The sequence below is a fragment of the Metarhizium acridum genome (genome assembly GCF_019434415.1).
Source record: "Metarhizium acridum strain ARSEF 324 chromosome Unknown scaffold_1, whole genome shotgun sequence".
Taxonomy (NCBI): domain Eukaryota; kingdom Fungi; phylum Ascomycota; class Sordariomycetes; order Hypocreales; family Clavicipitaceae; genus Metarhizium; species Metarhizium acridum.
Window position 1 is genome coordinate 4,154,823 of NW_027094015.1, and position 16,687 is coordinate 4,171,509.

General features: G+C 51.6%; 9 protein-coding genes across 11 annotated transcripts; 5 read left to right on the forward strand and 4 right to left on the reverse strand.

The window, feature by feature from the left end:
* Nucleotides 1-510: 510 nt before the first annotated feature.
* ECM4 (S-glutathionyl-(chloro)hydroquinone reductase) lies at nucleotides 511-1,465 on the forward strand (the record flags this gene model as incomplete). Its single annotated transcript, XM_007812126.2, has 2 exons — nucleotides 511-846; nucleotides 923-1,465. 2 exons carry the CDS (start codon nucleotides 511-513, stop codon nucleotides 1,463-1,465), a joined length of 879 nt encoding a protein of 292 aa, XP_007810317.2.
* A 715-nt stretch (nucleotides 1,466-2,180) lies between these two features.
* Nucleotides 2,181-6,010, forward strand: J3458_001280 (uncharacterized protein). Of its 3 annotated transcripts, XM_066116634.1 has the most exons (3): nucleotides 2,181-2,866; nucleotides 2,953-3,086; nucleotides 3,159-6,010. In XM_066116634.1, the coding sequence occupies exons 1-3, from the start codon at nucleotides 2,769-2,771 to the stop codon at nucleotides 5,321-5,323; spliced, it is 2,397 nt and encodes a 798-aa protein (XP_065978519.1). In that variant the 5' UTR covers nucleotides 2,181-2,768; the 3' UTR covers nucleotides 5,324-6,010. The 3 variants fall into 3 exon arrangements, with proteins under 3 accessions (XP_065978519.1, XP_007810316.2, XP_065978520.1); XM_007812125.2 differs by having other exon boundaries at nucleotides 2,181-3,086; XM_066116635.1 differs by having other exon boundaries at nucleotides 2,953-6,010.
* J3458_001281 (uncharacterized protein) lies at nucleotides 5,602-5,985 on the reverse strand (the record flags this gene model as incomplete). Its single annotated transcript, XM_066116636.1, has 1 exon — nucleotides 5,602-5,985. The coding sequence occupies one exon, from the start codon at nucleotides 5,983-5,985 to the stop codon at nucleotides 5,602-5,604; it is 384 nt and encodes a 127-aa protein (XP_065978521.1).
* A 301-nt stretch (nucleotides 6,011-6,311) lies between the features above and the next one.
* sec1_1 (syntaxin binding protein 1) lies at nucleotides 6,312-8,200 on the reverse strand (the record flags this gene model as incomplete). The annotated part of the gene is made up of 2 exons (XM_007812124.2): nucleotides 6,312-7,952; nucleotides 8,015-8,200. The coding sequence occupies 2 exons, from the start codon at nucleotides 8,198-8,200 to the stop codon at nucleotides 6,312-6,314; spliced, it is 1,827 nt and encodes a 608-aa protein (XP_007810315.2).
* Nucleotides 8,201-8,243: 43 nt separating this feature from the next.
* On the reverse strand, nucleotides 8,244-8,771 carry sec1_2 (syntaxin binding protein 1; the record flags this gene model as incomplete). The annotated part of the gene is made up of 4 exons (XM_066116637.1): nucleotides 8,244-8,404; nucleotides 8,464-8,551; nucleotides 8,634-8,671; nucleotides 8,738-8,771. 4 exons carry the CDS (start codon nucleotides 8,769-8,771, stop codon nucleotides 8,244-8,246), a joined length of 321 nt encoding a protein of 106 aa, XP_065978522.1.
* Nucleotides 8,772-9,513: 742 nt separating this feature from the next.
* Nucleotides 9,514-10,652, reverse strand: J3458_001284 (uncharacterized protein). Its single transcript, XM_007812123.2, has one exon. The coding sequence runs from the start codon at nucleotides 10,549-10,551 to the stop codon at nucleotides 9,850-9,852; it is 702 nt and encodes a 233-aa protein (XP_007810314.2). The 5' UTR covers nucleotides 10,552-10,652; the 3' UTR covers nucleotides 9,514-9,849.
* Nucleotides 10,653-10,881: 229 nt separating this feature from the next.
* On the forward strand, nucleotides 10,882-13,566 carry J3458_001285 (uncharacterized protein). The gene is made up of 3 exons (XM_066116638.1): nucleotides 10,882-12,039; nucleotides 12,091-12,502; nucleotides 12,555-13,566. Exons 2-3 carry the CDS (start codon nucleotides 12,420-12,422, stop codon nucleotides 13,183-13,185), a joined length of 714 nt encoding a protein of 237 aa, XP_065978523.1. The 5' UTR covers nucleotides 10,882-12,039; nucleotides 12,091-12,419; the 3' UTR covers nucleotides 13,186-13,566.
* Nucleotides 13,567-13,718: 152 nt separating this feature from the next.
* On the forward strand, nucleotides 13,719-14,521 carry J3458_001286 (uncharacterized protein; the record flags this gene model as incomplete). The annotated part of the gene is made up of 2 exons (XM_066116639.1): nucleotides 13,719-14,383; nucleotides 14,470-14,521. 2 exons carry the CDS (start codon nucleotides 13,719-13,721, stop codon nucleotides 14,519-14,521), a joined length of 717 nt encoding a protein of 238 aa, XP_065978524.1.
* Nucleotides 14,522-15,787: 1,266 nt separating this feature from the next.
* Nucleotides 15,788-16,589, forward strand: J3458_001287 (uncharacterized protein; the record flags this gene model as incomplete). The annotated part of the gene is made up of 1 exon (XM_066116640.1): nucleotides 15,788-16,589. Exon 1 carries the CDS (start codon nucleotides 16,110-16,112, stop codon nucleotides 16,587-16,589), a length of 480 nt encoding a protein of 159 aa, XP_065978525.1. The 5' UTR covers nucleotides 15,788-16,109.
* Between the last annotated feature and the right edge of the window lie 98 nt (nucleotides 16,590-16,687).

Consider the following 16,687-nt stretch of genomic DNA (forward strand, 5'->3'; position numbering starts at 1 on the left):
TTTGGTTTTCCAAAGCAACAACCGAGCAGTCATCACCAGCAGCAGCCCTCACTTTAGAACGCCGCAAGCTAGAGCTGCCTTCCATACAAGTCGCAGCCCCGCATTCCAGCTTCATCGCAGCATCTCGCAAGCTTCAAACTCCCACCACCCATCTTATTTCAAGTTATTAGTACAAGCTCAAACGAGAATGGTAGGTCTGCAAATTCTTCCCGATATTCCCCTTCATATACATGTACTTTCTCTATTTTGATTTTGGTTTATTTCATTTTTTAAACAATTCAGCACTAACATGCACGGCTCACAGGCCTCCTCCGGCAAGGTTACCGATTGGGTTCATCCCAATGATAAGTCTGGCGAGTTCAAGCGCCAGGTCAGCTCTTTTAGAAACTGGATCTCTCGGGAAGCAGGCGCAAAGTACCCTCCTGAGAAGGGACGATATCATCTATATGTTAGCTATGCCTGTCCTTGGGTACGTTTTTTTCTTGTTTCTCTGCTCTCCCGCAAGCTCCGATGTATATTGACGGCCCACGTTGGATTCAGGCCTGTCGTACACTAGCCGCTCGAAAGCTCAAGGGCCTCGAAGATATCATCTCGTACTCTGTGGTGCATTGGCATCTGGGCCAGAGCGGATGGCGTTTTGTAACCAAGGATGAGAAGGAGCCTGGAGAGAATGTGATACCTGATCCGATCGAGGGCCATGAAAATTTCACACACTTGAGACAGGTGTATTTTGAGTCTGATCAAGACTATTCAGGACGGTTTACCGTCCCGGTACTGTATGACAAGAAGACCAAGACGATCGTGAGCAATGAGAGTTCCGAGATTCTACGCATGTTCAGCACCGAGGTACGTTACTATGCCAGTGATGCGGTTTGCCTCGAACAAGTCAACAATATGCAGGGCACTGACTATCTCTCAACAGTTTGATGATGTCATTGAAGAAAAGTACCGCGCGATTTCCCTGTATCCCGAAAGCCTGCGCTCTCAAATCGAAGAAACCAATACTTGGCACTACGACCTCATCAACAATGGCGTGTACAAGTCTGGTTTCGCAACCACATCTGAGGCCTATGAGCACAACGTCATTGCTCTATTCGAAGCGCTGGACAAGGCCGAGAAGCACTTGCGCGAACAAAAGGACGGGCCGTACTATTTTGGAAAGAATATTACAGAGACCGACATTAGGCTGTACGTCACCCTAGTTCGCTTCGACCCCGTCTACGTCCAGCACTTCAAGTGCAATATCCGCGATATTCGCTCAGGATATCCGGCTCTGCACAAGTGGATGCGTAACTTGTACTGGAACCATGCTGCGTTCAGGGATACCACGCAGTTTGAGCACATCAAGTGGCACTATACACGGAGCCACACACAGATTAACCCCTTTGCGATTACGCCTGTCGGGCCGTTGCCACATATTATGAAGTTGGATGAAGAGGTTCCTGCCGTCGCGGCGAAGATTTAAAGATTGGTGGAGTATAAGTCATGTGGATCCGGGAATGATTACAATGTTTGGTAGTTTTGACAAATGTTCCATCTATTTATTAATGCACAGATTGAAATTAAAGGTCTACGTTTTGTCTGCTTGCCTGCTAACCTGCTTTGACCAGGTCTGACCGCCATGCCAGCCATCCACATTCGGCCCATTGAGCCATGGACTATGCTATGGGCAGGGTTGCACGCATATGGCCACAGGATAACACATGGGGTTGGTTGCTTGTAACTCATGATCGCCCAAGCCGACAATGTCATTGGTGTCAACCCTGCCTGGCAATGTGACGAGATATCTCGGACTCGAGAGTGCCGAAAGCAACACACTTGGCAAAGCGCCGAACAGAACGGGGCGTCTTATGTAGTATTTGCAAGATGGCTCAATGTCCGGACTAGAGTGCCCAGGCGAGGCGCAGAGTTCAACCTCGTGCTGGAACCTCACGTCGAAAAGACTTTTGGCATCAATTTGGACGCGAGTTCCACCAGACCACGGCTCCCAAGGCTCCTTGAGCCCCAAAGCACATGTATCTTTTAGCCGTGCCTTCTCAGTGATAGTACTTCCATCCAAAGCTCAGCTAGATTTTCCGGCCTCCGACCCCATGCTTGTGCGCTCCCTGATGCACACCAGCCAGCCAACTTGCCCAGGTGACACGGGGCCAGAGGGCAGAAGGGCACGGCGCCAGCCACACTTGACTCGCCTCGAGTTGGACTCGAGTTTCTTCAGACCACACACACAAGAAGCTGACCACTCCGACCAAGCCCTCGTACCTCTCAAAGACCTCATTCGCATTTCTCCCAGTACGAATCCACCAAATCTCCTCATTCCGCTCCGTCGCACAAACATCTTCCCCCACAACTTCTTCAAGCTCTACCTCCCAATTTACAACACCTGAATCACGCTTGTTCTATCTATCGATACCGTCTCCCCTCCCGCAAACTGCAATACTTACCTCCCTCGCGCCTTGGTTGACCAGGTCCCATTTCCCGCCTCCCTCGCCCAACATTTACTACGACTCCACCGCATCGCACCATTGATCCCGCCTCGTCAATAGCTCCGACTACGCAGCCTCTTCGCCCTTGTAGTCCCTTCGCGTCGATCACATCGCCGACTCCAACAGCTTCGCATTTATTCGATTTATCTACTCAGCGGTCTGCGTGTTTTGCCGCCGCGCGTATCAAAGTCGGAACCCGTCACACCGCTGAACCCATAGTCTTTGAATTCTGCGGCGTAAAGGTGGCCGTTTGTCAGATGGGCATCACAGCCCTGCCCCCCTGATATGGCCACTCGATACTCAGCAGACTTTCTGCTGCATTTGCGGGAATCACCGCTATGTACCAGACCAGCTAATCTTCCTCCCGCAGAGGAGTGGATGGGGTGAGTCCCTCCATGACCTTCACTTGGACTTCCACCGCGAGCTATTGTCACTACGTAGACAAACCTTCGTTAACCCGCTACTCTAGCCAAACGCTCGAACAACTTCAAAGGCAAAACGCAAAACCAAGCAACGACAGACCGAGAACCAACGATTTATCACTCCTTGATCAGGCCAATAGACGGCCGGGTTTGGATCGTCATGTCGCCCGAAATAGTGCAAGTCCGTGCTCTCTAGCCGAAATTCGCTCTATCCTTTCAATGTGCTGACAATTGGGACTCAACTCCTAAGAAGACCCAGATGATATCGTCTTTGGCCCTCCTCGCATGGCCTTCTCCTCTGCTCGAGGAAACAAGGCCGTGGAAAGTGATAAGAGCGGTAGAGATTCTGATTCTCCAGGCCGCATAACCTTTCGAAATCGAGGCGACAATGATGGAGATCGTTTTCGTGACGGCCGGTCCAACCCCGCCAGACGTCGTGGCGATGGCGACCAAGATAGCGACGGCTGGAACATGGTAAAGCCTCGCAAGAGCTTCGGTGCTGAAGGTGCTGAGCGATTTCACGGCAAGATGGGCGGCAATTTTCGCGAAGACCGACGTCCAACAAGAGACACCAACAACAGCAGCAAGGATGATCGTGAGAGTGCCCGAGAACGTCCCGGTCGTCCCTTCGACGGCTTCACCCGAGATAAGGATGCTGCAGATACCGAGGGTCGACCACCTCGAAACGGGCTCAACAGAAATAAGACCGACAACTGGCGAACGACGGAAAGCAATGAGGCCCCTCCCATGCCAGAGAAACGCGATCGTGACCGAACGAAGAGTTGGAGGGATAGAGACCGTGATACCGAGCCCTCAGACGACCGCGGTGCGGGTCGAAACAATGACCGTCGCTGGGGTCGTGACCGAGATCAGCGAAACGAACGTGAACCTGAATGGCTTGACGAGCCAGCCGATGCTCGAGAGGCGCACACGCAGCAGGATTTCCAGAAGTGGATGGAACAGATGAAGAAAGCTAAGAGCGGATCATCCTCCAATGCCAAAGCAACGGATACTCCTGCCGAACCTCCCAAACCCTCCCTGCCCGTTGCCCCTGTTGAGACCGGTCCGGACAAGTTCTTCCTGGCCTTTGGTGGAACAACCGCTAGCACAGACGTGACCTCGCCAAGCGAACCAAAAGACGCGGCATCCTCCAAGTCAAAAACCAGCGGGAAGTCCTCTCGATTCACCTCATTCTTCTCGCAGCCGCAAGGAGACTCTCGACCTCGAACAGAAGCGTCGACGCCACTGACAGGGCCTCCTGTAAACGGACCAGGTTCGGCCGCTGGATCGGCCCCGGCTCCTCCTGGTGTACTTGCTGCGCTTCTTGGCTCTGTACCAAGTCAGGGAGCAGCACCTTCTGGTGCTCCAGATGAAGAACGACAAGCTTTCCAGTCTTTGCTTGCAAAGCTACAAAAGCAATCTGTGAGCGCCACTCCGCCTGGTCCTTCTCCCTTTGCGGCTCCTCCCCAGAGCAACCCCCTGGATAACAAGAAGTCCATGGGCTCTCCAGAACCTCTCCATCAATATGGGGGTGGTCCTAGAGACACCTCTCTCGGCCGCCCGCCATCCCAACAGCCTCACCAGGAGATCCTTGCGCCGCGTCCACAGCAGTCTGCTCGACCTGAGCAGCTTCTTCAAGATCTTGCTGGACACCATCAGCGTGTTTCCAGCCAAGGGTCTACCAATCGAGCTGAGCCACATACCACTCGCAACAATAGCAATACGGAGTTCCTGATGAATTTGATGAGAATGGCACCAGAAGCTCATCGACCTGACCAGGGCCGTGTCGCCTCCCAATCCCAACCTCAGATTCAAAAGCATTCGCCGTTGCCTCCTTTTAATGACCGAGAACAGGAGTTTCCCGGACGGGAGAACCGAAACAACGAGAGGGCATTGCGTCCACAGCCTCCTCCAGGGTTTCCTATGGACGAATCGTTCCCCGGCCTTGAGCGGGAGTCGCGACAAGCTCAGCCAACCCAGATCCTACAGAGACCCCCGCCACCTGGACTGGATCAGATGCCGCCAAATTGGATGGCTGGTGCAGGACAGATGCCACCTCCCCAACAGAGAGGAGGTCCGATGCTTCCACCTCCTGGGCTTGCCGGTGGTCTTAGTGGTCCTGGCGGTCCCAACCGCAACATGCCTATGCCGCCAATGTTTCCCCCCAACTTTCCGCATGGTGCAATGCCCCCTCCACCGCCAGAGGCCATGGGTGGAATGCCTCCGAGGAATATGCCGCCTCCCCCTCCTGGGTTCTTCAGCGGTCCGCCGCCGCATGGCTTCTTGCCTCCTGGACTAGCCGGGTTTAACGGACCTCCTCCCGGGCCCGAGGGTTTCGGTGGCCCTCCATTCGAAACTCGAGGAATGCCGCCCTCTGCAGGCAACAACGGTCGAGGCGCCGCTTACGGCCGCCCATAGACCACTGCACAAAATCAAGTGCTTATTCCGTGATCCGCCACGCCACGCTTGGAGCTTTTGCGCGCTTTTCACAACATGTTTTTATGTCGAATTTTATTGGCGATGAATTGCAACGGAGGTCCAGACTACATTACTGCAAAACAATAGCCCTAATGGTAGCGTTTAGTAGGCCGTGTGGCCCTCCCGCCAAATTTATATTTTTTTTTTTTTTTTTCAATTGTCCTACGTTTTTCATCTGCTCGAGGCGAGGAGCTCCCCTCTGAAACATCCTTGGAGGATTATCTCTTGCAAAGAAACAAATCACTAGCTCTTTTATGATTATGTGTAAAAATGGCGACAAAGGCAGGGAGTTGTGTAAATCGGCTGACTGGTTTCTTCTCGAGGGGTTGTGAACAGGGGGCACAGAGCACGGGTGGTGTGGGTTGGTATGGATTCTGGCAATGGGATGGTATGACGGTACTGGCATTCACTAGGGTTCGGTAGTTGGCGTGTAGTTGGCAGCCACGAAATGCAGAATTTGGGAACTTTGCTTGGTGTCGCGAATGTGAATGGTTTTTGGTGGGAGCCCGGGTGAATGAGGTTGGAAGTTGACATCCAATGTGACGGGCCTTTTCTTTTCTCCCTCTGCCCTCCATTTCGCCATTTGGGTGGAAGCAGCCCATGGCCATAGCGTACATGCTCATGATCAATGGCAAGGCCTCAGTAAATGCCAAGTGCGGTGTTGCCACCCTTCTCAAGCATCCAGGTGCATGTTTTTTGATGTTGGAATATACGTAGACAAGCATCATTCTTCGCTACTTCAATTACAATAATTATCCTATTGTACTTCTACGCGCACTACTACAATCGTCCCATGCAAGCACTACCCTAGCGCCAGTCATACATGTCTGCCCAACAGATATCCGTGTACAATCCCACTGCGTTCAGCTAGCTAGTCCCGTGATGGGATCTAGTTCTTGCGATCGAGCCTTCTTCTCCGCAAAGAATCCTATTTCTTTATGCCCAGGAAGTTTCTTTTCTTCTTCCCTTTGGGTGGCTTCCCCTCCGGCTTGGCGGGAGGAGCGCCATTGGAGTTTAGGTTGAGGCCGGACATGGAGGACACGGGCGGTACGGGCGGTAAGGGTGCTCCTCCAGGGGGCGCGACTGGGCGGCCCGGGAGGCCACCAGTTGGTGGTGGTGCTCGTCTTGGATTACCAGCCATACTAGGGCCAGCGCCGGGGGTTGGCTGCTCGTGAGGCGGTGGTGGTGGACGTTCAAACAAGTGAGCTGGGGCACGGGGCTTGGGTCGTTCCATGGGTATATCGAGTTGGCGCTTGTCGCGGCTTAGGTCGGCGACTTGTCGGATGAAGAACTTGGGGGTTAGCATGTGAGAGGTGGCGAGGACGATGTCGCGGCTCTTTTCGCGGCCGACTTCGTAGCAGACGCGGCTTTCCGAGTACGTGGCGCCGCCGGCCATAAAGACGATGATCCTTTGGCGGTTTTCCGGTGGTCGGCGACCGGCGGCGGCCCAGTTTGGTCGCCCGGCACGGAGAGATCCCTGTGCTGCAAGGACGTCTTCATTTGGGTCTGAGGGTGGTTTGACATAAGGGAAAATGGTTTGATCTAGCGTTCCCTTGGTGAGCTCATCGAGTACGGACTTGAGGACCGGTTCGAATCGAGAAAGGGCATAGTCTTCGTTTGGTTGAAAGGCCTTGGGATCCTTGGGGAACAAGGGCGGAGGCTGCTGTCGCGGCTCCTTAAGGGTATATGATGTTTTGCCTCCTAGGAGCTCCATATTGGCAATGACTTCACCATCTTGGGGCGGTAGAGACGCATGAAGGAGCAGCTTCTTGGCGTCTTCTGTAATGACCCCGCCTCTGTAAAGGATATATATTACAATCAAGCGTAGGCGATCGGTTGGTAGTACTGCCTCGTCGTCTAATAAACCCACAACCGTTTCAAGGATATTTTTGGGCTTCCTGTAGTCCTCGTCTAGGCCCGTTGACATTGTTTGCTCGGCGGACGCCAGATCTGGAAGTTTGTGGTTCTGGAACGCGTTCATGCATTCTTGGGCCATGGTAAGGTGTAGTGAATATGCAGATTTCATTTCTTGGAATTGGGGGAGACCTAAAAACATCTCTCTGATGGTGTTGAGACTCGGAGCGTCTCCGTTCCCTGTGTCTTTGGTAAATTGGGGGTTCTCGTCGATGAACTTTTGAAAATCACCCATGAGCTTGTCAATGGTATCTTTCATGTGCCTATGTCGATTGTCGACCCAAATCTTATCATTATCGCTGAGTTCCACGTCCTTCTCTTGCTCGTCCTTGGTGCCGGCGTTTATTGTGGTATGAAACGTCACCCTGTCACCATCTTTGATGGGTAGCAGGTCGTGCGCCATGGCTTGGTAGGTAAATTCGTGCAGCAATGGTGCCATAAGATCCATTGAGCGATCAGTGATTATGAGCGTTGAGGGCGGTCGGTTCGACGGTGGCGGGTATTCGTTCTTGTGCCACTCGGCGTAGACGTCTAGTTCTTCTTGTACAAATCTAGCCAGGTGAGAAGAAAGAACCGAAGCTTCGTGAAAGGCGGCGGTCGGTCGATAATATCGGATCTTGGGGTATTCTCCTAGAGTAATGCAAACACCAGCAATCTAGCGGCCTCAGCAATTGTGATCACGGCTCAAATGGAGATAGGAACATGAAGTATGATTACCCTTTGCGCCAGTATTCGCATGTGCTTTGGAATCAAGTTGTTGCAAGCGGGATGATAGAGAATGGGAAAGCTCCAAGGATCTCTAAATGAAACGAGGTGCGATTCGCGAGGATAAAAGTCAATGAGGAGGGTTTTGGGGTTTGCTACAGCCCTTGATCCTGGTCTTTGTTGTTGCGGCTGCACCATCAGGCTTCCAACGCCAGGAAACTCGTTAATCTTGCGGCTCAGCTTAGGGATCCAACAAGCTTGTCCATATCAAGTATGCTCGTCCGTACTGCCTCCTGTCGAAGTCGGCAAGGAGACAATCAACAATGTGCGGCTCCGGGGTAAGAAAATAGATGGCCTCCATGTCAGGGTTCGGCTCTCGCCGCTCCTCGATCCGTTCGATGGCTGCCGAGGTTAGTTGGCGGATGCTCTGGTTGACAAATCGGGGCCTGGGCTAAACTGACTGGCTACAGAGCTACTGAGAATATCATCCTCTTTGACAGAGTTATAAATGAGTTTCTCCGAGGCCTCGTCGACAATGAGACATTTCCACTGGTTGAACCGCCATATATTAGCGCGCGTGCTGTTATCGAGCACGAAAAGGGGGGAGAAGGAGGGCAGTCTTGGGCATTACGTCTTCTTGGGTACGATTCCGGATCTCTTGCAGGATGGCTGCGGCACGGGCATTAGTCGCAATCCAAGTCGAAACAGCTTCGGCGCAACCGGTCTATGACATACCATCATGATGCTCCTGGGTCGCCGAGAACCCCATGGTGGGCAGCAGGAGAGCTCCTCTGCTCTCGTCGCGGACAGCTCAGACCGGGGGGGGTTGCTCTAGGAAGGATGGTCTGGAGGGAAGAAGACCGGATGACGGCGCCAGAGAGCGATGGGATGTTCGGTGTAGGTCCACAGCTATGTGCAGCCAAGGGTGACAAGTCGCTCTGTCGCCGGTCCGTATGTGAAATGGTGAAAGGTTGGAGGCAAGTGCTGGTCTGGTAGAGACGGTGTGGTGGCGTTTTCAATGTTGGTGTTTTGGCGGGGTTGTCAAGGACTTGAGGACGCGAGGACCAAGGACCAGGAGAGAGAGAGAGAGTTCCATTTCACCAGACGGTCAAGTGGTTGTCGCAGGATGCCGGCCTGGAACAAGGCCCCACGACATGCAAAGCACCAAGTAACCAAGTCGAGCCGTTTCCTGAGACGCACGGGGAACTCGGACCTTGAGCTTGTGCATGCGGCCGCATGCCTGAGAAGACTCGGTGCCTACTTTGGCATGGCGCCGGTGGCACCCGTGAGTCAAGGCTGCCGGTGAGTCGTCCGTCAGGTTCATGGGCAAATGGTTTCCAGATGCCATGTCCTTGGACTTTGGTGGGCTCGAGGCGACAATAGCACCAGCCTTCATTGAACATTGAATGTGCGCAGGTGCGTTTATTGTAGCGGCCTTGTTTTCTTACAGTACCTTGAGGATATCTTGTTAGTAACAGGTTAATTTTACATTATAATTTTTATTATAATATATCAAGTTTCTTTCTTTTTTCCCCTTTTTTTTTTGGTTGAAATTTAATACAAATAATAATATCGATTTAATTGTGGCCAATCTAGATCTGGAGCGTGCAGCCCTTGAAGCACGACTCACGAGCATCCACGAGGTCGTTGGAAGGAAACGTAAAGCACGTCCAAGTGCGTCAACTCTGTCGTGTCGAATGAAGCCCTGTCTCTCCAGCTGAAATTATCCTCTGCATGCAATAAGACAAATGTACTTGGAATACAAACGACCCTGTTCTTTATCTGCTCTTCGTTTTATTGAGTCTTGCTCCACTCATTAGTTGACGACGTACCATGCATGCATTCATTCATTCATTGTCCATTTTCCGTCGCAGATAACTCTCCACGTCAACTCTGCCATAGATTTCTGCCTGAAGCCGTTCCGCCCTTTGTTTCTCCTTTGCCATAGCCTCCTTTAGTTCCTTGCCCGTCAACTTGCGGGGCGGTGGCTCCCTGGGCTCCTGTTTCTGGCTCTCGAGTAATTCGGCCGCACCGATGCCCAGATTATCATCCTTTGCCTTTGTCTTGATGGGATATCGCACTCCCTCGCCTTCCATGCCCAAACCACGTCTCGCATCCGGGTCCCACCCTTGCGACTTCAGGGCTCGCAAGCCCATCCGTGACCGGTCCAGTGACGACGGTGGATGTGAGTGAGGCATGCTTACTTGATGAGCCAGTGATGCTCCATGTTCCTTCAATGACGTGGTAATGGGAAGAGAACAGACTGGGCATATGTCTGGTTCGGCTTCGTTGCTTGGTCCTGGTTGGGGGCTGGCTGTTGTCGTTGCCGGCGCAGAAGCAGAGCTGACTTGACCATCGCCCAAAACTATGCTCGCATACAAGTCGCCAATGGCAGTCGCTGCTCGGGGCTTTGGGACAGCTGCTTTGCCGTCGTCTGATTCCGTGGCGCGCACAAACTCGATCTTCTTGCGCTTCAAACCAGACCCAAAGGGCTTCTTGTGGTGCAGCGGAATCTCGTCATCTTCAGAGTCGTCTCTCGGCCGGCGCATGACAGGGCAAAAACACCAAACCCGTTTGTGACCAGACACTAGATCCTTTCGGCAGGTCCCGTCGCCACGACTCTGGTGCGACTTTGTGTGTCTGAAGGAGGGACAGATCTATGACAATCATGGGTCGTGCCGCTGGGAGCCTGAGTCTCTACTGCAAGTTGCGCCCCACTTCGACTCTTCGACTCTCTTACCCTGGAGTTCTCAGACGGATGTACCTTGGTCTGTTGGGGAGAAAAGTGGACTCAGTCACGTTACATGGTGGAAAGAGGGGTAATACTACTGGGAACACTTTAGGTAGAAATGAGGAAGAAGAACAGCAATCAATACAACTAATGCCATAAATTATCATACAGGTCTAGCAAACAACTTGTCCTGAACTAACAACCGCTCAAACAACTTACAAAAGCACGCTTGGGCGTTGAGAAGTTTTCAGTCGCCGGACCGGCCGCTTCACCACTATCCAGGGAGATAGATACTCATCCGGACTCGCAGATGACCAACCGATCATGGGTAAGAGGAAGAGCTGGCCAAGCCACATCCAAATCGTTCATCTTCGGCGACAGTCCAATACTCTGGAACTTACTGGACAAAGGCATTGTTGATTGATCACAACATGTCAATTTATTCAACTTCCCGAGAATTCCGTCCAGTTTCGGTGATTTGAAGCGCCTCAGTGATATCTTGGACCACTATTCTAACGATTCACATGGCACGATCTGCCAAAACGCAGCAAAATACGCCTATGTTTTCTCACCTAGATCCTGTCGCCGACTTGACGTTTCGCGAACGATAGTCTTTTGGAAGGTGACCACGTCCTCGAAAAAACTCTGTACTTTGCCAAGCTGGATTATCTACATCGAAACTGGCGGCTTTTGAGGATAAACGTCCAATGGCGTCTGAGACGAATTTGGGTGCCGATCCTCTTTGTTTGGCCCTGCTTTTGCTTGCCGCTCAGTATGCCGAGGTGACGAAGGTGATGTATTATAAAACATGGAACTCTGGAGAACCATTTTGACATGTTTGTTTCGATGGACGTATCAGTTTTCTGTCGTGCTATGACGCTGTGAGCAGTAATATCCAGCTCAGGCCGCGGCCTCGCCAAATTTGGAGTTTGGAGTCTGGTTTGTCAATACACAGGCGCATTTAAATCCAACGTATAGTCGTGGCGCCACTTGACGCCGGGGATCGACATATAACATAAGTTCCTGCTCATGTTAATTACGCAGTCTGTCTGTCTGTCTTTTGCAAACTTAGCAACTTCAAAGTCATTGCTACTTCTCTTCCTAGGTACTTATACAATGGAGAGCATCAAAGACTTCCCTCTTGATAGTTGGAGTAAGCCCTCTTCCAATCTGATAGACATCAAACAGCATCTAAAATACTCTTAGTCCATGAGCAAGGTGTATGTTTTTGATATTTGACGACTGTTGTGAAGCTTGAAGCAAACTTCTGACAAATTGCAACCAAAGTGCAAGGTTACCCTTCACGGTGTGTTGCCTAGGGAAACCTTCGATTGCCATTCATTCTGACAAGGTATAGATTTTTGTGCCAAGACTCTGTCAATTGCTGAATAACGCCAGCTACCAGCCACGCCCGGCGCTGACGCCCTTGACCCTGATCTCAACCTCGATTATGGCCCTTTTGAAGGCTCGACTAAGTTGCGCACGCGCATTGCCGAGCTTCACTCAACACCCGAGGTGCCACTGACGGCAGAAAATGTCATTGTCACGCCGGGTTCAAGTCTAGCTAATTGCCTCGTACTGCAGACCTTGTGTAAGAAATGTGATCATGTCATTTGCCAATATCCTGCATATGGGCAACTGTATCTTTTGCCGAGACATCACGGGATAGATATTAGCCTGTGGGCCATGGGAGAGGACCTGAACTGGCCGCTAAATATTGACAACTTGGAGCGGATGATTGGGCCGAATACCAAATCTATCATTCTGAAGTATGTGTTCCAAGTCTTCTCCTATTATGAGTTGCTGCTAATGAAGCGCAAGTAATCCAAATAACCCAATTGAAACAACTCTCCCCAAATCTTTCCTTGAGAAGGTCGTGGCATTAGCCAAAAGATTCAGCGTTGCCATCTTCTGCGACGAGGTCTTCACTCCCCTATTCCATACGGACGATCCAGCACCGCCACCAGTTGTGTCCCTGGGATATGAGAATTCCGTCTCGACAGGCTCCCTGTCCAAGGCATATGGACTTCCTTGTGTGCGAGTAGTATGGGTTATATCCACAAACGCTGCCCTTCTGCGCAAAGTACTCATAGCAAGAGATTACACCACAATTTCTGTCTCACGACTGGACTATGGTGTCGCGGCACACGCACTTGGTTCTGATGTGCGTCCGAATCTTTTGAAGCGTGACCTGGCCCTGTGTAGGGAAGGCAATACCCTGCTTGACCAATTTGTGCGGCGCAACAAACGGTGCCGATGGACCAAGCCTCAAGGCGGAGGCACGGGGTCCATACAGATTCGGGACAACAACGGGGAGGCTGTTGACGACTTTGAGTTTAGACTTCAGGTTGCCAAGGAGCAGAGCTTGTTAGTAGTTCCGTGTAGGTTTTGTTTCCCGGATGAAGGAACGAACGACTTCAGGGTATCTGAGGTTTCCGCTTGGAGGCCCTGATGTTTTGAGAGAGGGCTTACCTCTTTTGCAGAAGGCTTTGACGGAGTGAGTTGTGATTTATATGCGACAAGATGCAATCCTCTCAGGCCCTTCCCCAATATTGTATGAATGCGTCGGGCGCCTGCTCAGGTAGGTAGGTACCGTTGAATTGGCGAAATGGTACTTGATTCTCATTTCATGATGTCTGGTAGTCGTAGAATATTGGTCTTTTGCAACAGACAGTCATGCCGGACGGTTCAAATGCTGGCATCAGGTGGCAGGTGCCAACCAGCTGTCGGCCTCGGCTGGCAAGACGTTTGTTTACCGGCTCTGGCAACACGCTGCACTTGATTCTTTATAAATTAAGACTAGAAATCGAGTCCAATTGACCATCGAACCCTCCCAATAGCCAATAGCTCGTGCGTCGCGCCCGATTCCTCGATTTGCTTCAAGTTGTGCATGACTTCTTGAATCCCAGGTATGCATGGAGACAATCACAGCACTCTCTGTATCCACACACCTTGGTATTTATAATTATTGTTAGAACACCCATGATGAATGATCCTTTTCGGGACCATGGTCGCAACATCTCGTCGCTGCGGCCAGAAATAGAAGATCGTATTCGCTCAAGACTCCATGGCTTCTACTTCGCCGCTAGTGACACCATTCTGGGGAGTAAGCACGATGATGAGGCTCTTATAAAAGAATTGTGTCCTGAAAATGCAGGAAACAACATAACTTTGGATGTGACCAACTTTATCCTAAGAACCCTTGTAGCATGTGGCCGGAAGTGGCATATGTTACACGACTTTGGCCCATTGCGTTTCTGGAACGAGGTGACCACGCTGGGCGGAAGGAACTCAAATATCCATATTCGGCCCGTGAACACTCGGAACCTCATTACGGCTCTAATCAAAGCACGTCAAAGATATGTTCTACGACAGAGTGCCATATATCCCGACTTCGTTATGGAAAACGATCTGAAGCCTGGCAGCGACACGGCTGCACAGGCCATTCTCGAACGCGTTTTGCATTTGGAAGACGCAACCACATTCTCTGGGGACGTTTTCAGGAGCCCACTTTGTAGTGAGTCAGAGAAGCGAGACTTGCTAAAGCATGCTATAAGTTACGGCCCGGTAAAGCAGATCTCGGGCAAGAGATATCAACTTGCCCAGGGAGCTCCCCAGAATCTACATCCCATATCGGATCTAGCCCGAAGGTCAGCAACTTTGGACTCGAGGGGTTTTGTGGAACAGCTGGCAGTTAGTCCAACATCCCCCACAGAAGGGGTTGACAACATCACAGCGCCAAAGTCGGTCCCTTCCAAACGGACATCGACGCCGACCCAAAGTCATGACGTTGACTTACCCCGTACCGCTAGCGGTAGAAGGGGAAAGTCGAGATGTTTATTTGTAACGCCCACCCGGTGTAAAAGACATGTTAGGGGAAAAGAACCATCATTGTTAGATACGAGCAGTGATAAGAGCACAAAACAGAGCAAGAAGAGTCAAGACTAGCGTCAAGTCTGATACACGAGAATCGGCGGCCGCACCACACTCGCCGACAATTGCGCAATATCCGAAGAGCCCGTCCAGGGTTCGATCGGAGACATAGTTGGAAGGTTGCCCGCCATGTTCTTGGTATTGCATACGATGGCTGCCTACCCCTAATGCGGCTCGTTGCAATCGTCAGCGAGGTCGACGTGACGGCGATCGGTTCCTGTGCCCACGGTGTCTAACCAAGTTATAGATATATTTATAGTACCAAAGACGTTGAATGGATTATTTGAGATAGCTTCTACCGCACCGGCTCAATGAATTCTCTTATACAGTGCTGTTTGTGCTGGAAAAATCAACGCTGGTTCAATTTGGCTTCTGAAAAACACTCACCTACTGCGATGTATGTCTCTATTGACCAAGTAGCCACATGCATAAAGGACCGAGTAACTAGCCAAGTATACGGAGCCAGCAGGAAATTTTGACTCATAACTCTGTGCTTGCGGCCCAGATTGCGACTCTAAGGGCGTACGTCGCATCTGTACCTGATGGAAAATCCGGGTCAGGTCAAGACCACGTGCTCGAAACTCTGTCACCCTTTACCTTGCACGAGAACAGCCCACGCGTCATATTGTGCGTGGGAGATAATCAGCCGGAGGGTGATTCGCCCGTGACCTCGATGTTGGCAGAATGTTGGAATAACCCAACAATTAGACTTAATAACTGGCCCCACGTGCTTATGTTTTGCCGACGAACCCACACCAACTTACATATAACCAGGCCAATGAAAGTGACTCAATTATGAACTACGAGGTGGATGTTGCATGACGAACTGCCAAGTAACGTCAGCAACTCTCCGCAGTTACTAGTGTCTGTGAAAGAAAAATTTCCCGGAAGACTAAACTGGACTCGCGGACTTGATGACCAAGTCCATGGCCTTTCCCTCTGACGTCCGTGGCCAATTGGGGACGAAGCGATGTGCACGTTGGGCATGTTCCTGCCGATCATTTCTCAAATCTTGCAAACATTGAAGGCGCCATGATACTACCACGGGCTGATCTTGTAGACCACGTCAAACATCTACATTTGCAGACCGAGCCGTCTCCTCTGGTCCCGCCGAGAGAGGAGCAGTAATCCGAGGTCGCGTGTGCCAGAGACGGACTGACGCGCGCGGTTTTGAAATACGCGGAAATTACGCGGAAACGTGCATGCATCCGGGGCATTCCGTTGGATGATGCGACCTTTCCATGTAGGACGGGGTACGGGGTTGTGGGGAGAATGCATGAAAGGAGATGAGATGGTGATTTCTGGTTGATAGGGGTTGAGAACTTGAGAAGAGGGAATTGGACCAGATATAACTATGCTGCTCCTCCTCGTGGCAATAGACGTGGCTATGGAGGAGAGGTCTCAAAACACATCTCTGGCTGTTAGACTTGTAGACACAAGACAATGCGGCCTCAGTTCTTGCTTTGCGCAACCGGCCTCCTGGCCGGCACGGCTACTGCCAGCTTCGATGGGAACATCAACTACGACAGCCCGTCCAGGCGCCATGAGAGCCTGGGCATTGACGTTGGCCTCGTTGAGCGTCGATCGTGGAAGCGCGGCAACGTGGCCTATGAGCCGTCGCAGCTGCACTTCACTCATGGCATTGCCTCTGGTGACCCGTGGCCCGAGAGTGTCATCCTCTGGACCCGTGTCGCCCCCCAGAATGAGTCTGACAAGAGCGAGGCAACGGTCAATGGGACGGCTCCTCTCTGGAGCCATGAGACGGAGAAGTATACCAAGGCCGATGCTAACCCCATCTGCGTCGAGTGGAAGGTGTTTCACAGCAAGTCGGCGAATAGCACCAACCACAAGGTTGTGGCTAGCGGCAAGGCATACACGACTTCAGATATCGATTATACTGTCAAGGTGGGAAAAGTTTGTTAGCCGCGTGATTGGAGAGAAGTGCTGATTGCGATTGTGTCATGTAGGTCGAGGCCAAGGGGCTCAAGCCCTTGACCACGTACTTTTACCAGTTTAACGTT